Source organism: Scheffersomyces xylosifermentans, assembly GCF_036884685.1.
Source record: "Scheffersomyces xylosifermentans strain CBS 12540 chromosome Unknown RJT20scaffold_2, whole genome shotgun sequence".
NCBI classification, from domain to species: domain Eukaryota; kingdom Fungi; phylum Ascomycota; class Pichiomycetes; order Serinales; family Debaryomycetaceae; genus Scheffersomyces; species Scheffersomyces xylosifermentans.
The window spans coordinates 1,383,482-1,407,541 of NW_027042940.1; the positions used below are offsets into that span (position 1 = coordinate 1,383,482).

The following is a 24,060-nucleotide window of genomic DNA, read 5'->3' on the forward strand; positions in this document are numbered from 1 at the left end:
ATTCTCACACATCTAACACACGTGACCTACATCCACTTTCTCCCCTCGTATCTTATCTTAATGCTGCTACCAAACAAAGTTTCCTCTTCATGAAGAACAGTTAATGATGACCATTAGTTTTCCCAGTATTAAGCTCAGAAGATACAGAAAACGCAGTGTCGTTGAGCAGAAAATGTCGACAGACGATGATACGGTCTTTGAAGATGCTATGAACTACTCTTTTTCCTACACAACGACGTTCCCAAATGGACCTGCCAGCATCAATAACAGTATTGGCAACCAAACAGTCTTAGAACAGACACGGTTGAAGAAGTTGCCCAACAACTCAATAAATAGCACTCAATTCAAGACAGCAGTGCCGAGAGACAGTCTACTTGAAAGTTTGAACGAAAGCAGAGAAAGAGACAGGTACAATTCTGTTAACTACGGTAATCGCCAATATGAACCTAATGGTGATATCAATGGTACAAGCAACAATATTAAAATTAACCATGAAAATCTTGGATCTACAATCCCACATTTCACATCAACGAGATCTTACACATCTACCACTTCTGAAAGAACTAATAATAATAATACATTGGCGTATCGTCATCAAGTCATTAATCCTACGAACAATACCAATGCATTTCAATCAAATATTGCTACAGAAACGAAAAACATTAACATAGATAATGCTGCTACGAGCGGAGCTCGAACCATAGTCAATGACACTCTTCTGAGAGTCACTCCATTGAGCGATGCTTCTTTCAGAATCTTTCAAACAAAAATGTTGCTTGCTGCCAAAAATGGCACAATGGGAAATGCTTCTTCTGATGCAAATTCTTCGGCATCTAAGCTTAATAATACTTCAAGTAACAAGGGTGAACCAATCTACTATCGCCCTCCAACATCTAACTTTAGAGACAATCAGTACGGAATTGAAAGCTTCTTGCCACCTAACATTCGTATCAATAAAAATGAAGACTTTTCAAAAACTGGGTCTGGTTTGGAACAAGAGGACAAAAATAGTAGAAGGATTCCGTTGTACGTAAACAGAGCAACTGAAAATTTTCAAGCGATGATAGCAGATCCCAAGAGTGTCTATCAACTGCTAAGAGATCAGGCAAAAGATGATGAGCTTGATGATGCGGATTTGGAAGATTACAACAAGAACCCTACGGGTGAGTGGATAAATCCTATAATGAGACAGGCTCTTGCTAGACAAATAAACAAAGAGTTCGAGATAAAAAAGTGCTTAAAAAATGTCCTCTATTTGATCTCCTTCAGTCTCTTTAGATCGTTCGCTACCAAGCTTCTAGAGTTATATGAATTGAAAAGGCGTTCTTCAATTACATATCAATTACAACATCAGTACCAAAAGCATGGTGAATCTGATACGTTCAATCTTTCCGAAAACATCTATATTGTGTTGTTTGGAAGACTTGTAACAGCTATTTTGATTTTGAACATCATTCTTTCCATCATAAAGCTCTTAAAGGGTCAGGACCAGTGCAAAGACTTGCCCTTGAGTGACAGACAGAGACAACTAATTGGCCTTGAGCTGACAGACAGGTCAATACCGGAAATTTTGAAGCAGAGGAGAAAGGTTGACGACCTTGATGACAAAATGGACGAGGATGCGGAGTTGGTTCTCAAACAAAGGCGCTACGAATTGAATAACAACCAGCAGTACAAAGTGTTGCCAAAATACAAGAACTTAAGTGGATACTCATCATATAACATAAATGCGGAGGTGTCGGCAACAGCCACTGCAAATGACGTCCCAAGTCAATCACTTTTTGCTGTTCGGTCCGCAAATTCAGCTTTGGACGCCAACATCGGCCTCAATAACAGTCTTGTTCCGTCGAATTTGCAGTTTTTGAACAACCCTGCCTTACAGACCAAGAAAATGTCTTTATTATTAAACAGAACTAGTAAATTGGATGAAGAGACTCTTAACAAAGAACTGCTCAAGTTTCACAAGCATTTCAACATCGATTTTAACTTCGATGATGACGAAACAAAGGCATAACATGGCAAGAGGTAAAGAGGTGTGTTGGTCATTTAGCCTATGCCCCACTCAATAACTAGAGGCGGTATACTGTGTTGATACTGGACGGACGCAGTGTTAATCATCAACGAGAGCTAAAGCTAAATGCGCAAATCTTCGGATAACTTCAACTCTTCACCGCCCAACCGGATATATGAGTGGTTCATAAGGCAGGAGTCGGCCAGATGGACTTCATCTCCTACATCTAGAATACTTGTGGGATTGGGGTTACTACCCCTTGCCAAGTGGCTGGGCAGAGAAGAGAAGGAGTCGCTAAGATCTACACATTTTTGGGTTACCCAAATAGTCTCTATTTGTGGCTTTTTCCCCAGAGACTCTTGCCTGGTACCAATTGTCATTTTAAAATACATAATTAGAATAATTAATAGAAAACACCCCTACAATCTAAGGGAACTGCTACATAATGCTATAACCCCCTGTATTCCTTATGGAGACATTTTCTAGACATCTACCTATATACAGAAATCTTGGAAACCTCTACAGAGCTACTGCTGCTGCTCTCTTCGACACCTCTCCGTCACTTTTCGACACCTCTTCCGTCACCTTCGACACCTTCTACACCTTTTCGGTCATTCTACCTTGCCTCTCCTGTCTCCTGTGCCGTCACCTCTCCGCCGTTATCTATCCGGAGGGGCCATCCAATGCTCCGACATGGAATTAAGCAAAGCGAATTACGTCCCCTATGACAGAAAAGCGCATATTACCCCACAAATATATGGGGCTACTGCATACTCTATTTCATATTTCTATACCTCTGGACTTTAGCCAGGGATGGTGTTTCGAGGCTCTAGGCACTAGGCCCTAGGCCCTAGGCTCTCTGGGTGAAACAGAGAACAGGCACGGTTATTGCAAAAAAAAAAAGGAAAAATTTCCACTTCGGCATCGGAGTCGGTAATGACGTTCTAATGGTGTTGTCTTTTGTTTTATTGTTGTGGTGGTGGTGTGGTGGTGGTTACAAATGTGCACCCATAAATTCCACTTCGCTGTGGGACCTGAAACACTGCTCGCCCAGTAAAACTCTAAACCGGAAGCTCTCTGCTTAAGTGCGACATACGTTATCGAAGGAATGTGGGCCCTATACGACAAGAGTGACAATTCGGTGTTAGCCAAGAGGACCACAGAGAATCGACTGACTTAACACCTCCCGTAAATACGATTGCTGCTCACTGGTTCAGAAAAGGAACGCATGATTCCAACCTTAACATTTCTTTGCCAACACATATATTTAATATACCCATGCATACTGACCTAGTTTAATAATCTTAACATAGCTAAAGTCCGCTTACTGTAATAAATATCATTCCATGGCGTCATCTACGCAGTCGTATTTCATGTTTAATCCACTTTTGTAGTGGCTTGTATTCCCTGGACTTCCATTAATCCTGAGTATTTTTGGGTTCTGGAATGCTTTATGGAGCCTGAAATACAAAACTCCGGTTTTTAGTCTCTGGAACCATGACAGTTTAACTGCGAAATTGTATAAAACCATTTCTGGATTGGAAGACGGGTGAATACCCCCCACCTTTTGGTGTCAGTTGTTGACATGTTAAGGAAGTATATATATATATATATATATATAGGTAGTATAGCTTAATTTGTAATGTTTTTTGTAAATCATATTCCAGCTGTGCTGCTAATTTAATTAATCATAAAGTTGAACTCAAGACACCATGTCGTCTATCAACTTGACTGATTCTATTGCTTCGAATGCGAAGCCAGTAACGTCTAATGACGATACTTTACCATATAAGACTATCACATATCATGGAGCAGGAGATGAGTACGTCGAAATCGACGGACGCAAGTACTTAAGACATGAATTGATGCAAGCATTCGGTGGTACCTTTAACCCCGGATTGGCTCCTTACCCTAAGCACCAGTTTGCAAATGCTTCTGCACTCGGATTAGCTGGCTTCTCTACAACTACATTTGTTCTTGGTTTATACTATTCAGGTGCTATGGGTATCACTATTCCTAATGTGGTGGTCAGTATGTGTATTTTCTACGGTGGTCTTGTACAGACTCTCGCTGGAGTTTGGGAGTTGGCTATTGGAAACACCTTTGCTGGTACTGTTTTCACGAGTTACGGCACTTTCTGGATTTCCTTCGGAGCCATCTTCATCAAAGCTTTTGGAATTCAAGCAGCATATGCTGAAGAACCAGAACAATTTGGCAATGCGGTTGGTTTCTTCCTTATTGGTTGGGGTCTCTACACTTTCATGAATATCCTTGTTGTCATGAAGGCTACACTTGGTTTTGTTTCTTTGCTTGTTACCTTAGATGTCGCTTTCTTCTTGTTGGCTGCTGGTAACATGAATGGAAATGCTACTGTTACCAAAGTTGGAGGAATCATGGCAACTATTTCTGCTTGTTGTGGATTCTGGAATATGTTCGCTGGTATTTCAACACCAACTAACAGTTACTTCACTCCACCCGTCTTCCTTATTCCTCAATATGAGCCGGGTAAGAAAAAGGCAAACAAATAATTTGATAAATGACATCTTTTTAGGGGGAAGCGTTTAATACTTGGGGGCAGGTTCCGCTTTACTAAAATTTATTTATTAATCTAACGATTTTACGCTTTACGTGTTTTTGTTCTACTTTCAATTCTTCTATTATCATATCATATCATTACTAATTCAATAAATATACTAAATGAAAGTATTCATGTTTCCGATTTATGGACAAGTAAAAAAAAAATAACGTCTTGCTCAAGTAGGATTGCCTTAAATTTTTAATAAGCTTTGCTATTTATAGCTGACATTGATGGCTATTAGGCAAGTCTACTATTTCTCTGCCAGTGTCTACATACATAGATTTATTAGTGGTTATGTTTTTCTCAGAAGGATGCAAAAAAAACTGAAACTTTTGCCAAATTTTAATTAAATTCTATTTTAGTTTTACTTAGTAACTTCGTTTCTTTTTTATTTATTTTAAACTTTCCCTTCATCCTTAACATATAACATTGTAGCAAAGCAAGTTCGAATAACTCAGAAAAGATTATACAAAGCTCAAAGTTCACCAGCAAAGTGTGCTATTCGACATTTATGATATTTACGAATGCAAGTTCACGACACTTTAAAGTTAAGGCGATATGGTCTATAATATTGGATTTCAGGGTTCATTCTTGTCAATTCTTCCAATCCCACAGGTGAAGTTCAAATTTTGGTATATTGTAATACTTTTGTAGCCATTCAAATAAACCTATAATAAAACTACCGGGTCAATACTCTTCCGCAGTTGCGGCATGGGTCAAGGCGACATGCCCCGCAATATCAATAATATTTTACCAGAAAGATGGGGTTCGGCAGCCCCGTAGTTTGACCGAAGCAATTTCCGTTTACATCAGAGAGAGAGTAGTCAGATAGACGAGTATAGTACCTCCAACTGGTGATCTAGGCATGAAAAATATTGCTTAGTGACTTCAACAGGAATAACTTTTTTATCTTGTTAAAAATACGAACTTTTGTTAAGGCGATTTATGCGAATTAACGGAACAACAACCAATAAAAGACGGGGCTCGAAAGGAATCTCTTTCTTAAAGTGACTGACTTGAAGTGGGGATCCGCATGCTGTTTCAAAGAACACTCGCCATGTATTTGGCAAATACTAAGGCATGGATGGAATTTCTACATCATACGTTTATGTGGGGTAAATACTGTCGATCTTGGGATAGTCCGCGCCTAACTGTTGGCCTTGTTTTTATGCCTTGAGCTGAAAAAGGGCAATGCCTCGATAGGGGTAATCTCCTCCTCCATGATTTTAAAATCATGAACTTCGATCTGGGTATGATGATATCGAATTTTGGAGTTTACAGTGTAAATGATGTATTTCCGATACCGAGCTTCATCAACTTTTCCAAGACATTTCACGGTCTGCTGATGGAGATATTATTTCAAGTCCAAGAAAAACTTCAGACTAGGTAAATCGAGCGATAAGAAAAGTATTCAATCTAGGTTATAGGCTTCGAAGTTAACTTTTAGATACTTAGTTGATGCATTAATGTTGCTTATTGGGCTTCTCCATCCCCGCAGAAGTAGCTTATTTAGGAATATTCTCCTGATGTTGGCTTACTCGCAGCCATTTTTGTAAGGGCGCGCTACCCGGTAGGAACAATGGTACGCCAATTCGTAGGGGTGGGGGGATACAATATGAGGTGAATAACTTTTCGTATCCTCCTCGTAGAAGATGAAGTTATGTTTGTAGTCTGCCTCAGTCACTTCTTTGTCTGTTCTCCTCTTCGTCTTTGCGTGGGTAATGCAAAGACTACCTGTGCACTCGACACTGCTAGAATATCCAATTCGATTTCTTGGCTGATCAGTCGAATATCGCCAGCGTCAAATCCAGTCCCACCTTAAAAATATACAACCCCCAATTAAAGGTCCAAAGGGACTTCCACATTCTGTAGTTATCATCTTCATCTCTCCAATCTTTACCACTTAATGGGGCACTTCACTCCCCATTTAGCAAACCTCCGATAAAAAATATGCTGCAGGTTTTTACTGCGAATTTTTGGCTGAGAAAAATAATCCCAGCAGCAGCCCCACTAATATATCCGATAGATTTTGCATCTCTATGGTAGGTGGTAACACATAGTAGGGATGACACTGTTGTTCGTAACATTCGCCAAAAATGAATCTGGGCTTAGATATGCTACATGCTGTTTGACCCCAATTATATGTATGTGTATATATATAAGTATATATATATGGACATACCCCATGGGGAAATGGTCAGATCGTTTTCAGAGAACATCTCAGGACACTCTCCGCAAAGGCCTAAGATCTAGCCCTTTTACAGAAGTAACCACCAACCAGAGATGTCGTCCATTAACAGCAGTGAATCTTTAAACGACGGAAAAGCCAGCGTTTCACACGAATCGTTGCCTTACAGAACGATAACTTACTCCGGAGAAGGTGATGAGTACGTTATTATCGACAACAGAAAGTACTTGAGGCATGAGTTAATGACGGCATTTGCTGGAGCATACAATGTCAACATTGCCCCACCACCAACTCATCAGATTGGTAATGCTGCTGCCTTTGGTTTGGCTGCTTTCTCGTTGCCTACATTCGCTCTAGGATGTTTCAATGCCCATGTCAAAGACATCATGGTTCCAAATGTGATTCTTTCATTGTGTATGTTTTACGGAGGAATTGGACAGATGCTTGCCGGATTCTGGGAGATGTACGTAGGAAACACATTCGCTGCCACCACTTTCGTTTCCTATGGTGCCTGGTGGTTTTCATATGGTGCCATTTTAACACCCAACTTCGGAATTCTTGCTGCCTATGCCGAAGCTCCAGAGCAAGCGTATAATGCTATCGGTTTCTTCCTTCTCGGTTGGGCCATCTTTTCATTTATGTGCTTGTTATGTGTTCTTAAGTCAACTTGGGCATTTATTGGTTTGTTTCAAACATTGGTACTTTCTTTCACTCTTTCTGCTGTCGCTTACATGGATAACTTAAACGAGACTTACGTTAGAGCCAGTGGTATCATTTCCATCTTTACTGCTGCCTTCGGTTGGTATCTTATGTGGTGTGCCACTGCTAACAGTACTAATAGTTACATTGGATGGTACCCATTCCATGTTCCTGTCTATGGAGGAAAGAAATAATGAATTTAATTCTAGCAACGAATTGATCTCTAATGGCTGGGGGGCCAATCTCATCAATTCGTTATGTTTTCAACTTTTTATAGGGGCTATTTTATCGTATCACCACTTATGCTCTGGAAGCACAAGTATCATTGTTGTCTTCTCTGTATTAAACTATAATGCATTACTATTTTACAATTCCTTTAATTCGTTCAAGTTCTCAATTAAGCTGTCAATATCAGGAAAATCAGATTTAAACAAGTCTGACTTCTGCTTTATTGATTTCAAAGGCGTACTTGCATCGTTTGTAGCATTGGCAATTGTTGTTTCGTCAATCAAGTAGAAAATTAAAAACTCTATGATCTTAAAATTCAAATCCTGTTGATTGTACGTCTTTTTCGTATCCTTTGAATTGCTCTTGCGTGACATATCAAAGGATGACAATTTAAAACTTTTTATCAAGATCGAGCAGCCATTATTCTCTTCAAATTTCCTAAAGTTACGGAAGTCTTTTAGAAGAATATGGATCAAAGTTGAGATTACAGAAATAGTCGCCTCGAATCCTATTTCGTCGCTTGCCTCCAAGATATCTAATATGACCTTCATATTCTTAGTTCTATTGAAGATATTTCTTGAATTTGGATGAAGTAAGAGTAGACCTTGTAGCAACCGATTGCATGTAAGTAGGGACTCTTCGTCTACATTGGTGTTGTTGGCTAATACGTATTTGTAAAAGTTTATGAGATGGGATGCAATGTTGTACTGGAAATTATCCTGTAGTACTATGAATGTAGAGAGTTTCCCTGGAGGATGTGATGAGTTATTGTTTGTCGGCGTTGGGGCAGACGAAGCCTTATGGAATTTGACTATTTCAGGTAACAACTGTGATAGCAACACGTCTAACAGGTTCAATGCTGATTGTATTTCTTTCAAATTGGACGAGTCCAAAAGGTCTATTAAGTCTGCTATAGAGTCTTCCATGGTGAGAAGGTATGTAACTTTATTTCTTGTAGGAGACTCGTTATCCAATGTTGTTTTAGAGCAATTACTGGCAGTAATGATGAAATGGTGACTCGTCTATTTTCGGAATGAATCAATAGAAATAAGAAGAACTGCTTGAAAGACTGGTTTATTAGGCAATTCTAAATGTCAATTTCCTTGTTAGTTTCCTGAATACGCTTTTCTATAGTGTAATATATCTTATTATCGTTAAGTAAACCTCTCTTATTTCCAATTCTATTCCTCTTTAAATAACTAATATCACAAATCAATCTAACTCCATGGCGTCTGAATCTTCTCTCACAGCAAGTCATTACTCGAAACGGGAAATGTGACTGGAGACTCGAATGGCACGACGCAAAAAAAGAGAGTATGTTATATGCAGTGGTTTATGATCTTAACTGTTAGACACTTCTTTTTTGGTACGTACCCCTTAAGAAGGAGAAAGAGCTACTGTAGAGGGGTGTATTCAAGAATATGGTTCAGTAGTTATGCTATGCCCAATGGGTTGTTATGAGCCGTGGCAAGGAATAATTGAAGTGTACATTTTACGAACCTTGCGAGATAGCACTTTTCATCGCTCTGGGGTCATAGAAATATGTGTGAATGGCTTTTATCATCTAGAAAATAGTATCTATAAAAAGATACTATCTATAAAATATCGATCTGATATCGATCTTCTATACCCAACGAAATATCTAGACTTTTGGCCTTCTGCCTCAGCTATAATGGTGTTGAACACTGCTCTGAAGGAGGTTCAGAGCTATTGTATGTTCTCGTATTGTGAGTTCTTGTTTTATTCTTTTTGCCAACTCAGCTTTTGTTCTGTTGAACTTTAAATAGTGATCTGCCAAGAATGATGGTAAATTTACACTTTGCTTTCACTACATGTAGTGTCTCCATAAAGCACAGAAAAGAATAACTATTTATATTATATATTATATATTATGTAGGGTCCTCGATCTGTATGTCGTGTCTTTAATTTTAACTCCCGCTATAGTGTTTCTCTTCCTACTGTGCTGTTCTTCTATCTCTAGTAAGTCTACTATACTTTTTTCTGAAATTTGCTGTATTGAAGATCCTTCACGTGTCTTGATATTCACATAATATTGCACCCAAGTGCTGCTCCCCCATACAATAGAGAACTGTACGAAAGTACAGCAAAAATACAACAAAAAAACACACACAGTGAAACAGAACAGCACGGTACAGTACCGTACGGTACGGTGAGGTACGACTAGAACACTAAATAGCCACTTCTCTACCGAGACACCACTTGTCACTATTGTATAGTACATATTTCATATAATTTCATAATACCATAATTTTATAATACCATAATTTCATAGTATCATATAATTTCTTAATCTATAACCCATAACTTCATAACTTCATAACTTCATAATCCATAACTTCATAGTTTTACAACTCTACCAACACATAAGATCACCCACCCACTCACTCACACACACACACACTCTCTCTCAACCCTCCCTACCCTCCCTATCCTTGCTATCTATCAGCTATCCCATTCTCTATCTGTACTATCTCCTGCACACTTCTCCTCGCTCCTTTAGGAAGGTAAGGCTGTAACGTTTTTCTTTTCGTGGTAACAATCAACAGTAAATAACAGGTATCATTCTTCTGTGAATCCGAAGCTACCGTCTAGTTTACCACTAGAAGTTGCCGTAGAACACGCCAGGAAAGTAATCAGATATACACACAAATACACTGCGAACTTGGTTATCCACTGAAAACACGGTCCTTGTGTAGCCTGTTCCCCTCATTCGTTGCTCTCTCACCTAATTCTAAAGAACACCGCAATATCACAAAGAATCCACAAAACTTCACAAAAGTTTACCAAAAACTCACACACACAGCCGTAGCATGCTCGAAACTCTACAAGATCACTCGTCCACATCATCCATCGTGCTAGGATGCTCTGTGGCGGTGATATCATCGGGAATTCAGTCCCTCGGCATAACACTACAACGAAAATCACATCTTTTGCATATCACCCTTCCCACCAGAGGCCCTGGAGGCAGCGGATCAAGACAAAACACATTGCATTATTACCATCACCAACAAAAATATAAAAGAAATATGTGGCTCTTCGGGTTCATGCTATTTATAGTAGCAAACATTTTGGGCTCTCTCATCCAGATAACAACCCTTCCACTCATTATCTTGTCACCCCTCCAAAGCATTGGTCTCATCTTCAATTCGATATTGAGTTGCTTATTACTTCCAGGTGAGAATTTCACTAATAAACTCGGCATAGGTACTGTAATCATTGCAATTTGTGCCTTCATCATAGCATATAATGGAAACGTGCCTCCAGAAGTCGATGAACATCCACCCAAGGACACGTCGGAGCGTTTCAGCATTGTCATGGACCAACTACTTCAAAAATCATTTCTTTTGTGGTTTATCTTTACATTTATTTTGATCTCTATACTTCTCGCAGTGAACAAATTTTATCTCAATAAGAAGATTTTGACCAACAAGGAGTCCAACAACAAGAATAACAGGGTGATTAAAACTAACAAGTATCAGTTTGCAAAGGGAATTAATTACGGTATAATAAGCGGGACTTTGACCGCACACACATTCCTCTTTGCTAAATCGATTATAGACGTCATTTTCGAGAGTATCATAGTGAACCACTCGAAAGTATTTCCATTGAAGAACATGACTCCATACATACTATTACTTGTTATGTTATCAATAATTGGTTGCCAGTTGACGGCTTTCAATCTCGGTTTAGCTCAAATCTCCACATCTATTTTGTATCCATTGTGTTTCTTGGTTTACAATTTGATAAACCTTATAAATGATGTGAATTTCAACTCACTTCTACTCAACCATCGAATGAGTATCTCCCAGTTTTTGTGGATACTTGTGGGTTTAGTAGGCGTCTTATGTGGAGTAGTGATTATCAGTTGGGATAGCGCATTTGGTACTTGTCCATCTCCGTCATCAATCGAAAATGATGATTCCCTCCTTGATGACGGGGTAGTTGATGATGGTGACCTTATGTTCTTGAAGTTCCCATATACACACAAGACTCCAACGAAGTTGCAAGATATAGATGAGCATACAAAGTTGCTTCAGACGTCAACTACGCAAGATTCTTCAGACGAACGTAACAAGAACTACTCCACCATTGATTCGACAGACACAAATTACAGGTCGACAACTATGGTGACCTCAACGGGCGAATTTCCAGACATTACAGTTGATATCTCAGATACCACGGCTGATAGTACTGGTCCAAAGAGAGTACTTTCATTTGAGCAGAGCCAACTTTTGCATCTGATTGATATTCAAAACAAATAGAGTTATTAATAGAGCTACGAGGGATTTAATGGGCACAAGATTTTGACAGGGGTAATAAATGATTTTATGACTGTAAATGATATGATAGAAGCAGTGTAAGAAGTAAGCAGCGTGACAAGTGTAACAAGTGTTGAATATGCAGCTTTCTTAAGTAAAAGAAATGAATGATATTGTTCATTTCATTTCATTGGATTTACTTGTAGATATCAGGAAAGAGTAGGGACTGTTGAATCAAAATATAAAAACAGAAGATCGGCCATTGGTTCATTCATTTGAATGCTTTGCAACAACTTGCGTTGAGCGGACCTTGCATTTCAAAGTTCCAATTGAAGTATTGTTTTCGCAGCCTAACAAGTTGCAACCTAAACTTCAGCTACAGTTCTGGACAAAAGGTGAATATTAGCTACACTTCAAAGTCTGGACATTCTCCAGATTGCAGCATACATGAAGATAACAAAAGGAATCATCGGTGGATTGAATAAGCTGACCCGTACACATAAGGAGGAATCATCTTGTCTCATTATACGTATATTTTGCATTAATCCGATATTAAATATGCATTGTCTCATGTATTCTTGTTAAGCAGAGTATACCAGACAAGACAAAAAAAACCTCTAGTAGACAAGAGACGAGACACTCTATAGCACTCTCTTACTAGCACTAGCACCAGCTTCAAGACCACGACCAACACGACCAACACGACCAACACGTCTACAAATCCTCGCCCCTTCATCATAACTCACCAACTCACCATCACACCCAACTCACTAACTTACCATCACTTCACAACCATCACACCAACTCATTATCTCTTTCATCAGTTACCTACCCATCTACGCTACACCACTACATTGCCGAGAAGACCCACCCCCCTAAACCCCCTAATTACAAAAACAATTACACCTGTCTCACGCAGCCTGCATACACTACAACCTCCGAAAAACTCATAATTTTAAAATAAATGGAGGGGTTGTTACGAGTAACCAATTGGTGGGTAGTAGGTTGTCAAGTGTCAGAGTATCTCAGTGGGCCAAGCGGATCGAAACTTCAGGAACCCATAGAACGTATCGTACCGTGGTGTAAAAGTGGGGTATACGCTGAAAATCGCAGTTTTCATTGAAAAAGACGGGAATCTCTGACTGATCTAGAGATCGGAAGTGCCCTGATCTAGTTATTTAGAGAGACAACCGTTGTAAAACAAGAACAAGCCACGAAACAACGGTAAAACACCAGAAAAGGGGTTGCATCACAAGTTAGAAGTAGGACATATCAATCGAGTTAACTGGTAGGTTGTTCCTGGTGCTATTTTAGTATTCGATTTTACCCAAACACCGTGATTTGAGGCTGTTTGAACGTTACCAATAAGCCGTTAGACGTTTTAGACGCTGTACTGATTCGTCGTATTAGAGGGCATTTATTAGTAACATCTTCGGCTATTTGCCTCCTGTTAATAGTTGCTAATCTTCCCAGAGTGGGCTCTTTCATGCATAAAGCCATCGATCCATCAAATTAATCGTTAATCATACAAAACTACATAGTTCATCGCATTATCCCTTCACAATGACGACCCAGATGTACAAACGAACAGAGGTCATCGGCCGAGGCAAGTTCGGTATCGTGTATAAGGGATACAACAAACAAACAAAGCAGGTGGTGGCCATTAAAGTGCTTAATTTAGATACAGAGGAAGATGAGGTTACCGATGTTCAAGAGGAAATCAAGTTCCTCACGGAATGTAGAAACATTCCTAATGTTACCCAATACTACGGATCTTTCCTTAACGACACCAAACTTTGGATCATCATGGACTACTGCGCTGGAGGATCACTTAGAACATTACTAAAATCAGGGGTTTTCGAAGAAAAGTATATAGGTGTGATCGTAAGGGAGCTTCTAATAGCATTGAGTTCGGTTCATAGACTTGGTGTTATACATAGAGATTTGAAAGCAGCCAACGTGTTGATTACCAAGGAGGGTAAAGTTCAGCTCTGTGACTTCGGCGTGGCCGCAAAAATCACTTCAAGTGCATTCAAAAGAACAACTATAGCCGGTACTCCGTATTGGATGGCACCAGAAGTCATTAGAGAAGGCGATACTTACAACAGTAAAGCAGATATTTGGTCTTTGGGAATAACCATCTACGAAATAGCCACCGGAAATCCACCTTATTGCGACAAGGATGCCAAATGGGCAATGCAATTGATCTCAAAGCTGACTCCACCAAGGCTAGAAGGAAGAGAATACTCGCCAATTTTAAAGGAGTGCATTGCATTATGTCTAGATGAAAATCCAGATGAAAGACCATCAGCTGATGACTTGTTGAAATGTAAACTTGTAAGAATTTACAAAAATCATCCAAGAATCATATTGAAAGAGGTTATTTCGAGATACTTGGTGTGGAGAGATCATAATTCATCCAGAGACTCAGTATTTATCAGTTTAGAAGATGAACAGAATACTGACAGTAAAGAAGATGACAGAGGTAGCAATGGTGAGCTGTCCAACATATGTAGCGGTAGCCCCTCAGGCGATAACACGAATCAAATCCAGGTGAAGTGGGATTTTGACTCATTAAGCAGCAAGGAGTACATAATAGAAGATAATTTGGAATATGAGACGGTGGATGAGAGCTTTCCAATGTACAATGACGATGTGCATGGAGATACTTATCAGACACTTCCAACCTTGCAAGCAAGTTCCATGGGTGCAAGGAATAATGCAACCTTCCAACACCGTAATCAGCTGGTTACGGGAACTTTAAATAACTCTTCATCTCGAAGTAACAACTCTGAAATCCCTAAGTCGTTGCAACTGCTTTTTGAAGACACGGATGAAGGTATACAAGAGGATAGGACGTTGCCTATGCTACCAAACCCCAGTGTTATTAGCAGCTTTAATGAACAAAGAATGGATTCCCCTACAATTGAAATTCCAGATATGGATAATCTAGGAAATTTCAATACCTCATCCATAGCCTCAGCCAATCCGCACCCACCCTTGAACAAACCTCCTACGTTATATCATTCACAATCTGCATCCGGAAACTTGGAAACTCGCTTTTCATCCCAAAACCAGTCTGCGCTGAGCAGACCAAGAAAGAAAACTATTTCAAACACCATCTCAAATACTCTCTCGAACACAATTTCGACAAGTCATTCTAATGGAATTAGTTCCTCGAACGGAACTGTCACATCACAGCAACAGCAGATGTCTCAGCAGAACCAATCAACTCAGCAGCAGCTCCAGATACCACATACTCCACCTTACACAAATAATGCAGTGAACAAAACGCCTTCACCGAAACCACCCCCAACCGCTGTTCTACTTAGCTCTGCTGGACTTGCTACAAGCATAAATTCTCCATCCAAGTCAATGAAAGCATTGCAGTCAACAAGCAACCCGTTACTTCAGCCTATAAATTTCAAGCTCACGGGTGAGCCCAACAATGGCAATAGTGATCTGAACCAGAGCAATAATACCTTGGCGAATGTTAGACCCAGTCAACCAATGAGTCAATCGCAGTCTTCAGTTTCTACTATGGGCTCCATTCCTAGTAATGCATCAACTGGAATGACGACAACTTCAACTGCAAGTTTGAAAGCGAAAAGAGCAAGACCAGGATTGCACATTCAAATGCCCACCCCTTCGAATACAGTCAACCAATTATCGGCGTTAACAAGCGACGCATTTAGTCATCCTGATGGTGACAACATCAACCAGTTCGGTATCAATCCTGCTCAAGCTGCTCCTCTAACGATGACGCCTGTAACAGAAAAGGAACCACCCACATTTGCCCATGCTCCAAGTCTCCCAACTCAAGAAGGTGAGAATGATGACTCGGGTCATCATCAGAGACATGTATCCAGGGATAGAGCAGAGTCCATTCTGCAGAGGCAGCTTTCAGGTTTACAAAAGAAATCCAGTATTTCAGCAGGGACCAGTCAAGCAAATGGAACACCAACGGCCTCAAGTGTTCCTACGTCTGGGAATCCGATAGCTTCTAGTGTATCTAACTTGACAAATACTAGCGGAGCCAATTTGTTCTTACCTAGAACAAATTCTATTACTAATTTTACATCAAACAACTCCCAACAACTCGGAGCCCCTGCCAGTGCGGTGCAGCTGACAAAGTTTCCTACCATTCCACAGATCAGCGGAGAGTTTTTCATGGACTCTTCAAATAAGCAGAAGTTGATCACAGAATTGGATTCAATGATTAAACTATTCACACAGGGATTGGAGGCCTTAGAAGATCATCTCTAAATTGAATGTCGGATATATATGATATGGATGTTAGAGTCACTAATTAGCTTTTAGGATGACTGTTAAAGGCAGTTCCTAATAAATAGTTCAAATACATGGGTATCAAATTCTAAAGAGAAACTAAGTTGGAATTATTAATTGGCTTAGGTGAAATGAACATTAAATTCACAGAATATACCATAAACTTTTGCTAACTTTTCTCTAAAACTGCCTCTATTCAACATATATAGTTAAGGTTTTGCCAACTTTCACCTAGTGTCAAACATTAATTACTCTACTCATTATTCTACTCTTCTATCTCTTTTTCTCCTTACCCTACTCCTCTCCTTCCCCTACTCTTCTCCTTCCCCTACTCTTCTCCTTCCTTCTACTCTATAACTTCCCCTACTCTATAACTTCCTCCAAACATACCAAAGAACACTCATTAACCTATCTCTATTTCAGTACCACGCGCTACCATACGAAATCGCGATTTAAAAAATTCAAGAAGATTCGATTTACCCGCCATAAGCTTTTTGTTTTTACAACCATTCTTCTTTCTACAGATTGTGTAGTAAAGCTATTACCATTGTGACAAATACATCGGAATACTTATGATTGAACATCAACAACAATGCCTCCTCGTATAAGACGCCGTATCACCACGGCAAAAAGAGAGGAAATCGAAAAAGAACAAGAACAACTCTCTCAAACCATAGTCCGTCCATTCGATGTGGTTTCTGAGTTGCCAGTATCATTTAGTCAACCACCAAACGGACACTACGAAGATGTGCTCAAGAATCCGCTCACGATCAAAGACACAGGAGTCCTCTATCGTTCATTAATGAAATCGAGGTATACCTACGTCCATTTATGTCCTATGTTCATCTTGTACTGGGTCAAACAAAGCTCGTACGCGAAGAAACTAGCAGAACAAGATAAACCGATCCCAAAATCCTCCAAAGAAGAGAACTTGGGCGATAGAACACCAGTTTTAGGACTTGATGTAAGTGCTAGGGACGTAATGGTGAAGTTGTGTGATGCTTCGTTTTCGTTGGGTCCTCATAGTTTCGAGATCCGGTTGTTCATAGTAAAGGACGGAAGACCTGAAAAACTCACGAAGAAAGAACAACGAGAGAAAGAACAGAGAGAGTTCAATGAAAATAACCATAATAATGGCAATCATATTAATAACGGGCCTCAGCAGCCGAGATTTGAGGAGGTTAATAATGGAAATAGTGCAAGCATAAACGGAGAAAATAGACCACTTGCCGAAGCCAGACCTATCAATCAGGTACAAGCGAGCGAATTAAAAAGTAGAAGTGATATACAGCCATCAGTGCAAAGTGAAAGTGACAAAGCCACTGAAATAAAACCAACTGGTGAGAAGTCTACAACAGAGACCCAGAATCAAGAGAAAGAAGTAAAAGAGTCTACAGCCATCCAATCCAAGGATAATACAGTCAATGAAACGCCCACCATAGAGAAGAAGGAAGATGAGCCAAAACAGACACCCGAAGTTTTGTCCGAATCGAAATCGGAAAATCCAAAAGACAATGAGGATGAGAATGAAGACGACGACGAAGATGATGACGACGAAGAAGAAGACGACGATGATGAAGACAGTTCAGATGATGAGAATCCTCAAAATGATCAAACAACCGATAACGAGGAGGAAGAGAAAGCTGATACTACTGTAAGCGCTACTCTGAAGGATAAAGATGGTGAGAATAAGTCTGAATCAGAAATAGAAAAGAGTCTGGTTACACCTTCCAAACCTTCCAGTGCCATTCCAAATGTTAGTGAGGTGCCGCAAACACCAACAACCACTACAACAACATCAGCAGCATCAACAACTTCAGTATCATCAACAACTTCAACAACTTCAACAACTTCAACAACATCAGCAACATCAGCAGCGCCAGTAACATCAGCAGCGCCAGCAACGTCAGCAACTTCAGTAATTGCGCCTACAAGCAATTCATCAACTCAGGTAGTAACCCCATCGACCCATTCCGTTGCTACACAGCCTACAATACCTCCTACATTAGCCAATCCTCGTCTGAATATTGTTCCTTCAACAACTGCTCCAACGGCCCCTCCTATCGATCCCTCCTTTCATGGTAAGGGCATCCAAGTTTCGTCGAAACCTATTACAGTTACCTCTCCTGCTGCTCCTGTGGTTTCCAGGCCAAGTCCTCCACAACCTCCTCCACCTCCAAGAGCTGATCCAAATAACATGCAATCCGTAGAGAATACCATCATGATTAATAACCTCAATACAATCGCACGCACAGATGAGTCGCTCAACCGGTTAATGAAGATCGTTGCTCTGGGAGGAGCATCTCAGCAACAAATCCTTACATTCCAAGGTTACATCAAAAGAGCGAGAGAAATGGGACCACAACCACACCATGCCTATTTATTTCCGGATGGATATGTGCCGTATGATTATAAGGGCAAAAAGTTGGCCAAGGAAAAGAAGCCGCCTAAAGAGAAAAAGCCTTTGAAAGACAAAAAGCCTTTGAAAGAGAGGAAGCCTTTAAAGGAGAAGAAAATAGCGAAGTCTAAACTACCAAAAGACCAGAAGCTAACTGCTTTCCAAGAAAGGTATCTAGAGGATGCCACTATACTATTTGAATACGTAGAAAATGCCAATGTTCGGTTCTTGATTCCAAAGTTGTCAGTATGTGAGGTATTACCTCCGGCTACTATGACCAATGCGGATGGTGATGACAACTCGGATAATAACGATATTCTAGTTAGTTATTTATGGATCCACAACCAGGTGGAATTGGATGACTATGAAAAGAAATTGGAAGTCTATAAATCAAAAGTAAAAGAGAGAGAGGATGCCGAGAAACGAAAGCTTGAAGAAGAGGAGAAGAAAAAGCAGGCGGAAGAGGAGAAAGAAAAGAAGAGACTTGAGGAGGAGGCTAAGGCAAAAGAAGCAGAAGAAGAAGCCCAAAGAGAATCGCAGAAGACCCCTGAAACACCTGTGAAGGTGGAAGATGTTCCTGCTAGACATTTGAGAAGAAGAGCAGCAGCTCCTTCTCCGCCAAAACCACCTCCAAAGAAGGCAAAGGCACCTCAAAAGAAGAAAGCAGAGATTCAGAAAAAGCTTGAGCCTCCAGAGCAACCAGAAATTCGCTTCACGAGTGTTACTTTCACCATTCATGGAATTCCATCGAGATTCGTGCCAATATTGGTAAATAGCTTTGATCCTTTGGACAAGGTTCAAGAGTATATGTCCCGCATATTGAGTATCGGATCTAGAGTACCTAATTTCTATCTTTGGTACCAAGTAGATGGTAAATTGGATGAAAAATTGGCCGAGGATATCAGAGTTCAGCTTATCCTGGAAGAAAAGAAGATGCCTGGAATTTTAGCATCAGCACCAGAAAAGTCTGCCGCGGGTGCATCTGGTGTAGGTAGAAAGAGAAAGATCAGGGAGCCCGGTGAACCTCCAAGGAAATACAGGACGAAAAAGTCAATACAATTGGAACAGGAAGCCAGAGAGAGAGAGGCCAAGGCAGCTGCATCTATAGAAGTCAAGCAGGAAGCTCTTTCCGAAGGACAACCAATCCAATCGTCCGCCCAGCCTGAAGAGGGTCTGCCGGTCCATGCTGGAACTACTGACCCGATGGAAGTGGATTCTGAATCTCCTCAACAACAAACTTCTGCGAAGCAAGAGACCACAGTTTCAAATCTTCAACCCATTGAACAGGACGCATAATTTGATGGACATTTATTTATAGTTAAGGAGAACGCTCTTTATAGAGAACGATCTGTACATATTGTAATATATAAGGTTTCTTCGCATAAAGCTGAAGATACCATACTAGACACTATTGAAAATGATGAAGTATCAAATTAGTCTACACTATAGTGCTAATTGTTCTTGTATTTACAGGGTTCGTGATCTATGTAGCTATGGTACTATGAATAATTAATTATTTTACTTCTCAACGTGCCATTTTAATGAATGATCAAGTTCAAGAGTCTTTGTAAGTTTTCACCTTCTGCCTTGTTTCTCTCGGAAGCGCTAGCAAAATTTGGGTTAGAAGCCTCATATCTGGATCTATCTGGTGAGTAACCAGTGTTGGCACTTCTTTGCATCCAAGCTCCCGTCTTGATACCATCAGCATATAACTTGACTGAACCGGTTTCAGTTATCTCTGCCTCATTAATCTTAAATGGCATTACGAATTGTCTAGAGTGCTTACCTGGAGCATTCTTTGCGTAGTTGTGTTGTAACAAAGTCGTTCTTTCATTGACACCGGCTACGAAACCTGCGATAGCTGCTTCCTTATTTCCTACAAGTCTCCCAGGTGCGACTACACCATATTTAACACCATTTGGTGTGTTTGTGAGTCTTCCCTTCTGGTTGTATGAGAAACCACCGGTTCCTTGGATATGAGTAGATATGGCAGAACCACCGACCTTTCCCTCCTTTCTGGTCAAATCTGTTAATTGCAACTCCTTCTTAACTACGGATGGAGCAGTGCTCAAGAAACGTTTCAATAACTCAGCTGTGGTGCTTTGTGGTATACTCGATACAAGAGCTTGTGGGTGGTTCTCTATGAGCCATTTCAGGAATTTGTTATGGAGTTTGGGGTTTTGCTTTAAAATGGCTCTGATTTCATCAGTAGATGCTTTTCCATGCAAGTTTAAGCTGTTGGTGATGCTTTCATCCCTATCCTTGCTGTCGGATTTGTGCTTGTGGGAAGCGAACAATGGGTTGGAATCGGTATAATGGTTGTTGAGAGCAAGACCCGTTTCTTGGAATTTGAGTCTATTGTAGAGTTTTCCCGAGCTTTTCTCGACATCTGGCATATTTTTATAGTTATCGATGTCGTTGAACGATATGTGCGAGTATCCAATCTGCTTTGGCAAGGTGGTCTTGATACCGAAGTTGGATCTTATAGCAGACGACTTAGGTGTGAAGATGATCTGATGTGTAGGCACTGCAGACTTTCCACGGATACTTTTCAGTATCGGACTGGCGACCTGTGCAATTTTGGAATTTTTCACCAAGCTGTAGAGCTCCTGACTATTCATTATGTGCTTATGGAGTCTTAACTGCTACTTAAACACCGACAATAATACCATTTCTATAACTGCTTATGTCCAATTGAATTGAAAAATTTGGAAAATGTGTGTGCAGGACTTCCTCTAAGAGGTGAGACTGGTGTTACCCGGATGGTGGTTATATTGGTAAGTGGTTGTATGAGTAGTTGGAAGAGAGTTAATATATGGTAATGATATATTGTAATGAGAAGGGTGCTCTGTGTTTTAATGTGTGGTGTGTTGTATATGATGTGGTAGAAGGATCATTTGAATTTTTTTTATTCTCCCCTTTTTTGTTGTACATTTTTTGTGGGTGTTGTATGTTGTATACTCATCAGTTAATGTCATAGTATAAGCGTCGCTACAAGTAAAAAATTAGGTGCAAAAAATCATAGAATATCCGATTTTGCAGCTACCTGAAAGTGGGTGATCTAATTTCATGTTTAAGTCAATCTGCTGTCACTCTGAGAGATCCCGAAGAAATATACTACCTCTGCCCCCCTCTTGCCGTAATTTGTTGTTGTGTCATTAGCTTCTATTTTATATTATACAAAGTATTACTTACCCTAACATGCGTACGAAAACGAAACTCCAAATCTATTGAACTCCGGAGCATTCGTCGTCGGATTTACCGAAACTTTCACACCTGTGCTAACCAAGAAATCCTTCACACGTCCTTCCCACAAGATCTTGACCATTCGGTCATTGAGACTGGTGGAAAACTTTACTACACTGGCAAAATCACTCTCGTTGACAAGGTTTTGGAACGCTGTAGTCACACTTTCTGAGTTAGCGCTTGAAAGACGTTCCAACTCAGCCGCTTCTTTTGCGGATAATGATGAAGACTTGGACAGCTTTCTGCTAGTTGGCTTGGATAGCGTTTTGTCTGGCAAAAGTGTTGGGTTTATATGGTAATAGTTATCCAAGTTTTGAATTGGATTTATTATCAAATTATCCTTATCCTTGTGTGCTATGGATGTATGTGACCTTATTGGAATTGTGTTTCCTCTCTCCGACCGTTTTTCCAAATATTTATTCTCCTCCGATGATAAATTCACAGATCTATTGGTGAAAGAATGGAGTGGGTTCTCCTTCGAATAGTTGTAAAGTTCAAATCCCAAGGACAAGTTACTTGCGTACGAGAAAAAGTTGAAATCATATTTGGAACTGAAAGTTGACGCCACTGACGTCTTCACTGTATAAGTGGAAGATATATGTCCAAGTATTGGATTCACCGCAAGAGTCATTGTGAGAGGTTTTCCCGTTGACGTAGACCTTGTGGAGTATCTGAATGCTGTAGATAATCCAGGACTCATGGTTCTAGCGGCATACCACAATTCTGTTCCTATAGAAATAACTGAATTGTCGAATTTCGGTATCAATGCAGTATTGATATTGTTGGCGTTGTCGGCATTTCCAAAGTTGTATAAGCATCTGAATCCAATTAAGGACTCATTGGTTGAGTATATAAATTCCCGCAGATATTTGGGTGTGTTCTTCTGCAAATACAAAATCATTGTACCATTCTTGTCTAAATGGGGATTGTTAATACACTTTATGAGTAATTGAGTCTGGGAAGTGATTCTTTTTATTATCATTGCTTCTAATGCCGAACCCGGGAAATACATCCGACCGTAGAGTAGTGAACTTTTATCGTACTTTCCTGTTATATGCTTAAAGTTGTCCTGTCCACCGATGCTGCTGATGCCATTTATGTTGGGTTCGATGATACGAAATCCTGCAATTGCGTCCTGTAATGAGATCTCGCGGGTTCCCATCGTGTTTCGGAGCGGCACTGAAGAATATAAATATGCTAACGAGCCATTGATCGAGTGATAGTTCGAAAGAGTGAAGCTCGATGCCAGGTACTCCGACAGCTTCGAAGATGAGTCCAACTTAATTCCCGTGGGAATGGGGAATTCGAGAATGGCCAGCGACGACGCCGTTATGTTGGAGAAGATATTGTCCTCATTCCAGCTGGTGGACTTGTAGAAGCATTTCTGTAGGTATTCCATGTATGTGTACATCGACTGTCATATATATGTGAAAAGGGAGGATTTTGGGGTAAAGGCAAAAATACGGTGTGTGATTTGTTACGAATAACTATCGATAGAGCTAGGACTTTAACAGTGGAGATGGGGTAGATTAATAAATGCAAAGAAAATTCCCAATTTTTTCAGCTCGTATCTAGTATTATATACAATTTGATAAGATGATATGCTAAGTATTACTAATATATGGGGTAAGAAAAGAGGAGAGTTAATCATTAGCAATATTTACAACCATTTGGTATAATGTTTTGGAGACATGTCGCATGTCGTGTGCTGATGGTGGCTTAATGCGACATCTTGCCTTTTAAAGTTGGATAAAGTCACGTGCCTTGGTGTCTCCTGTAGTTTTTTTTTTTTATTAGCCAACTCGCATACATCCATACTTATCATAAAGTATTATGTTACTGTATTATGTTACTGTATTATATTACAGTATTATGTTATATATGGCAAGAGAAATGGCGAGGTATCCAAGTATATGAAGTAAGATCCGGTTGTTGTTTTCTTCTATGTTCTATTGTTGGTTCTGTTGTCATGAGATGTTCGTTGAGATGGATATGGATATGGATATGGATATGGATATGGATATGGAGATGGATATGGAGATGGATATGGAGATTTTATGTGGACTGGAAAATGTGGTTATTATTTGCCTTACATCTCTCTATATCTATTGGTTGCATGCTTTCTTTTACTGCTTACTCACATAC

At 40.0% G+C, this 24,060-nt stretch overlaps 9 protein-coding genes across 9 annotated transcripts; 6 read left to right on the forward strand and 3 right to left on the reverse strand. All coding sequences in view use genetic code 12, as the record gives it.

Annotated features, from left to right (window-relative positions):
- The first annotated feature begins 109 nt into the window (after positions 1 to 109).
- Positions 110 to 2,074, forward strand: RJT20DRAFT_28111 (uncharacterized protein). The gene has a single exon (XM_064919510.1). It carries the CDS (start codon positions 173 to 175, stop codon positions 2,012 to 2,014), a length of 1,842 nt encoding a protein of 613 aa, XP_064776053.1. The 5' UTR covers positions 110 to 172; the 3' UTR covers positions 2,015 to 2,074.
- Positions 2,075 to 3,632: 1,558 nt separating this feature from the next.
- On the forward strand, positions 3,633 to 4,671 carry RJT20DRAFT_28105 (acetate uptake transporter family protein). Its single transcript, XM_064919509.1, has one exon. It carries the CDS (start codon positions 3,724 to 3,726, stop codon positions 4,537 to 4,539), a length of 816 nt encoding a protein of 271 aa, XP_064776054.1. The 5' UTR covers positions 3,633 to 3,723; the 3' UTR covers positions 4,540 to 4,671.
- Positions 4,672 to 6,774: 2,103 nt separating this feature from the next.
- Positions 6,775 to 7,756, forward strand: RJT20DRAFT_28140 (acetate uptake transporter family protein). The gene has a single exon (XM_064919512.1). It carries the CDS (start codon positions 6,873 to 6,875, stop codon positions 7,668 to 7,670), a length of 798 nt encoding a protein of 265 aa, XP_064776055.1. The 5' UTR covers positions 6,775 to 6,872; the 3' UTR covers positions 7,671 to 7,756.
- RJT20DRAFT_28141 (uncharacterized protein) lies at positions 7,757 to 8,885 on the reverse strand. Its single transcript, XM_064919513.1, has one exon. The coding sequence runs from the start codon at positions 8,628 to 8,630 to the stop codon at positions 7,842 to 7,844; it is 789 nt and encodes a 262-aa protein (XP_064776056.1). The 5' UTR covers positions 8,631 to 8,885; the 3' UTR covers positions 7,757 to 7,841.
- Positions 8,886 to 10,240: 1,355 nt separating this feature from the next.
- Positions 10,241 to 12,078, forward strand: RJT20DRAFT_28129 (uncharacterized protein). The gene has a single exon (XM_064919511.1). It carries the CDS (start codon positions 10,536 to 10,538, stop codon positions 11,985 to 11,987), a length of 1,452 nt encoding a protein of 483 aa, XP_064776057.1. The 5' UTR covers positions 10,241 to 10,535; the 3' UTR covers positions 11,988 to 12,078.
- Positions 12,079 to 13,559: 1,481 nt separating this feature from the next.
- KIC1 (putative serine/threonine protein kinase) lies at positions 13,560 to 16,250 on the forward strand (the record flags this gene model as incomplete). The annotated part of the gene is made up of 4 exons (XM_064921422.1): positions 13,560 to 14,478; positions 14,515 to 15,156; positions 15,268 to 15,865; positions 15,959 to 16,250. 4 exons carry the CDS (start codon positions 13,560 to 13,562, stop codon positions 16,248 to 16,250), a joined length of 2,451 nt encoding a protein of 816 aa, XP_064776058.1.
- A 456-nt stretch (positions 16,251 to 16,706) lies between these two features.
- RJT20DRAFT_125883 (uncharacterized protein) lies at positions 16,707 to 20,078 on the forward strand. The gene has a single exon (XM_064916614.1). It carries the CDS (start codon positions 16,864 to 16,866, stop codon positions 19,963 to 19,965), a length of 3,102 nt encoding a protein of 1,033 aa, XP_064776059.1. The 5' UTR covers positions 16,707 to 16,863; the 3' UTR covers positions 19,966 to 20,078.
- A 16-nt stretch (positions 20,079 to 20,094) lies between these two features.
- Positions 20,095 to 21,372, reverse strand: RJT20DRAFT_125884 (mitochondrial 37S ribosomal protein bS1m). Its single transcript, XM_064916615.1, has one exon. The coding sequence runs from the start codon at positions 21,288 to 21,290 to the stop codon at positions 20,208 to 20,210; it is 1,083 nt and encodes a 360-aa protein (XP_064776060.1). The 5' UTR covers positions 21,291 to 21,372; the 3' UTR covers positions 20,095 to 20,207.
- A 187-nt stretch (positions 21,373 to 21,559) lies between these two features.
- MDM10 (Mdm10p) lies at positions 21,560 to 23,609 on the reverse strand. Its single transcript, XM_064916616.1, has one exon. The coding sequence runs from the start codon at positions 23,324 to 23,326 to the stop codon at positions 21,866 to 21,868; it is 1,461 nt and encodes a 486-aa protein (XP_064776061.1). The 5' UTR covers positions 23,327 to 23,609; the 3' UTR covers positions 21,560 to 21,865.
- Between the last annotated feature and the right edge of the window lie 451 nt (positions 23,610 to 24,060).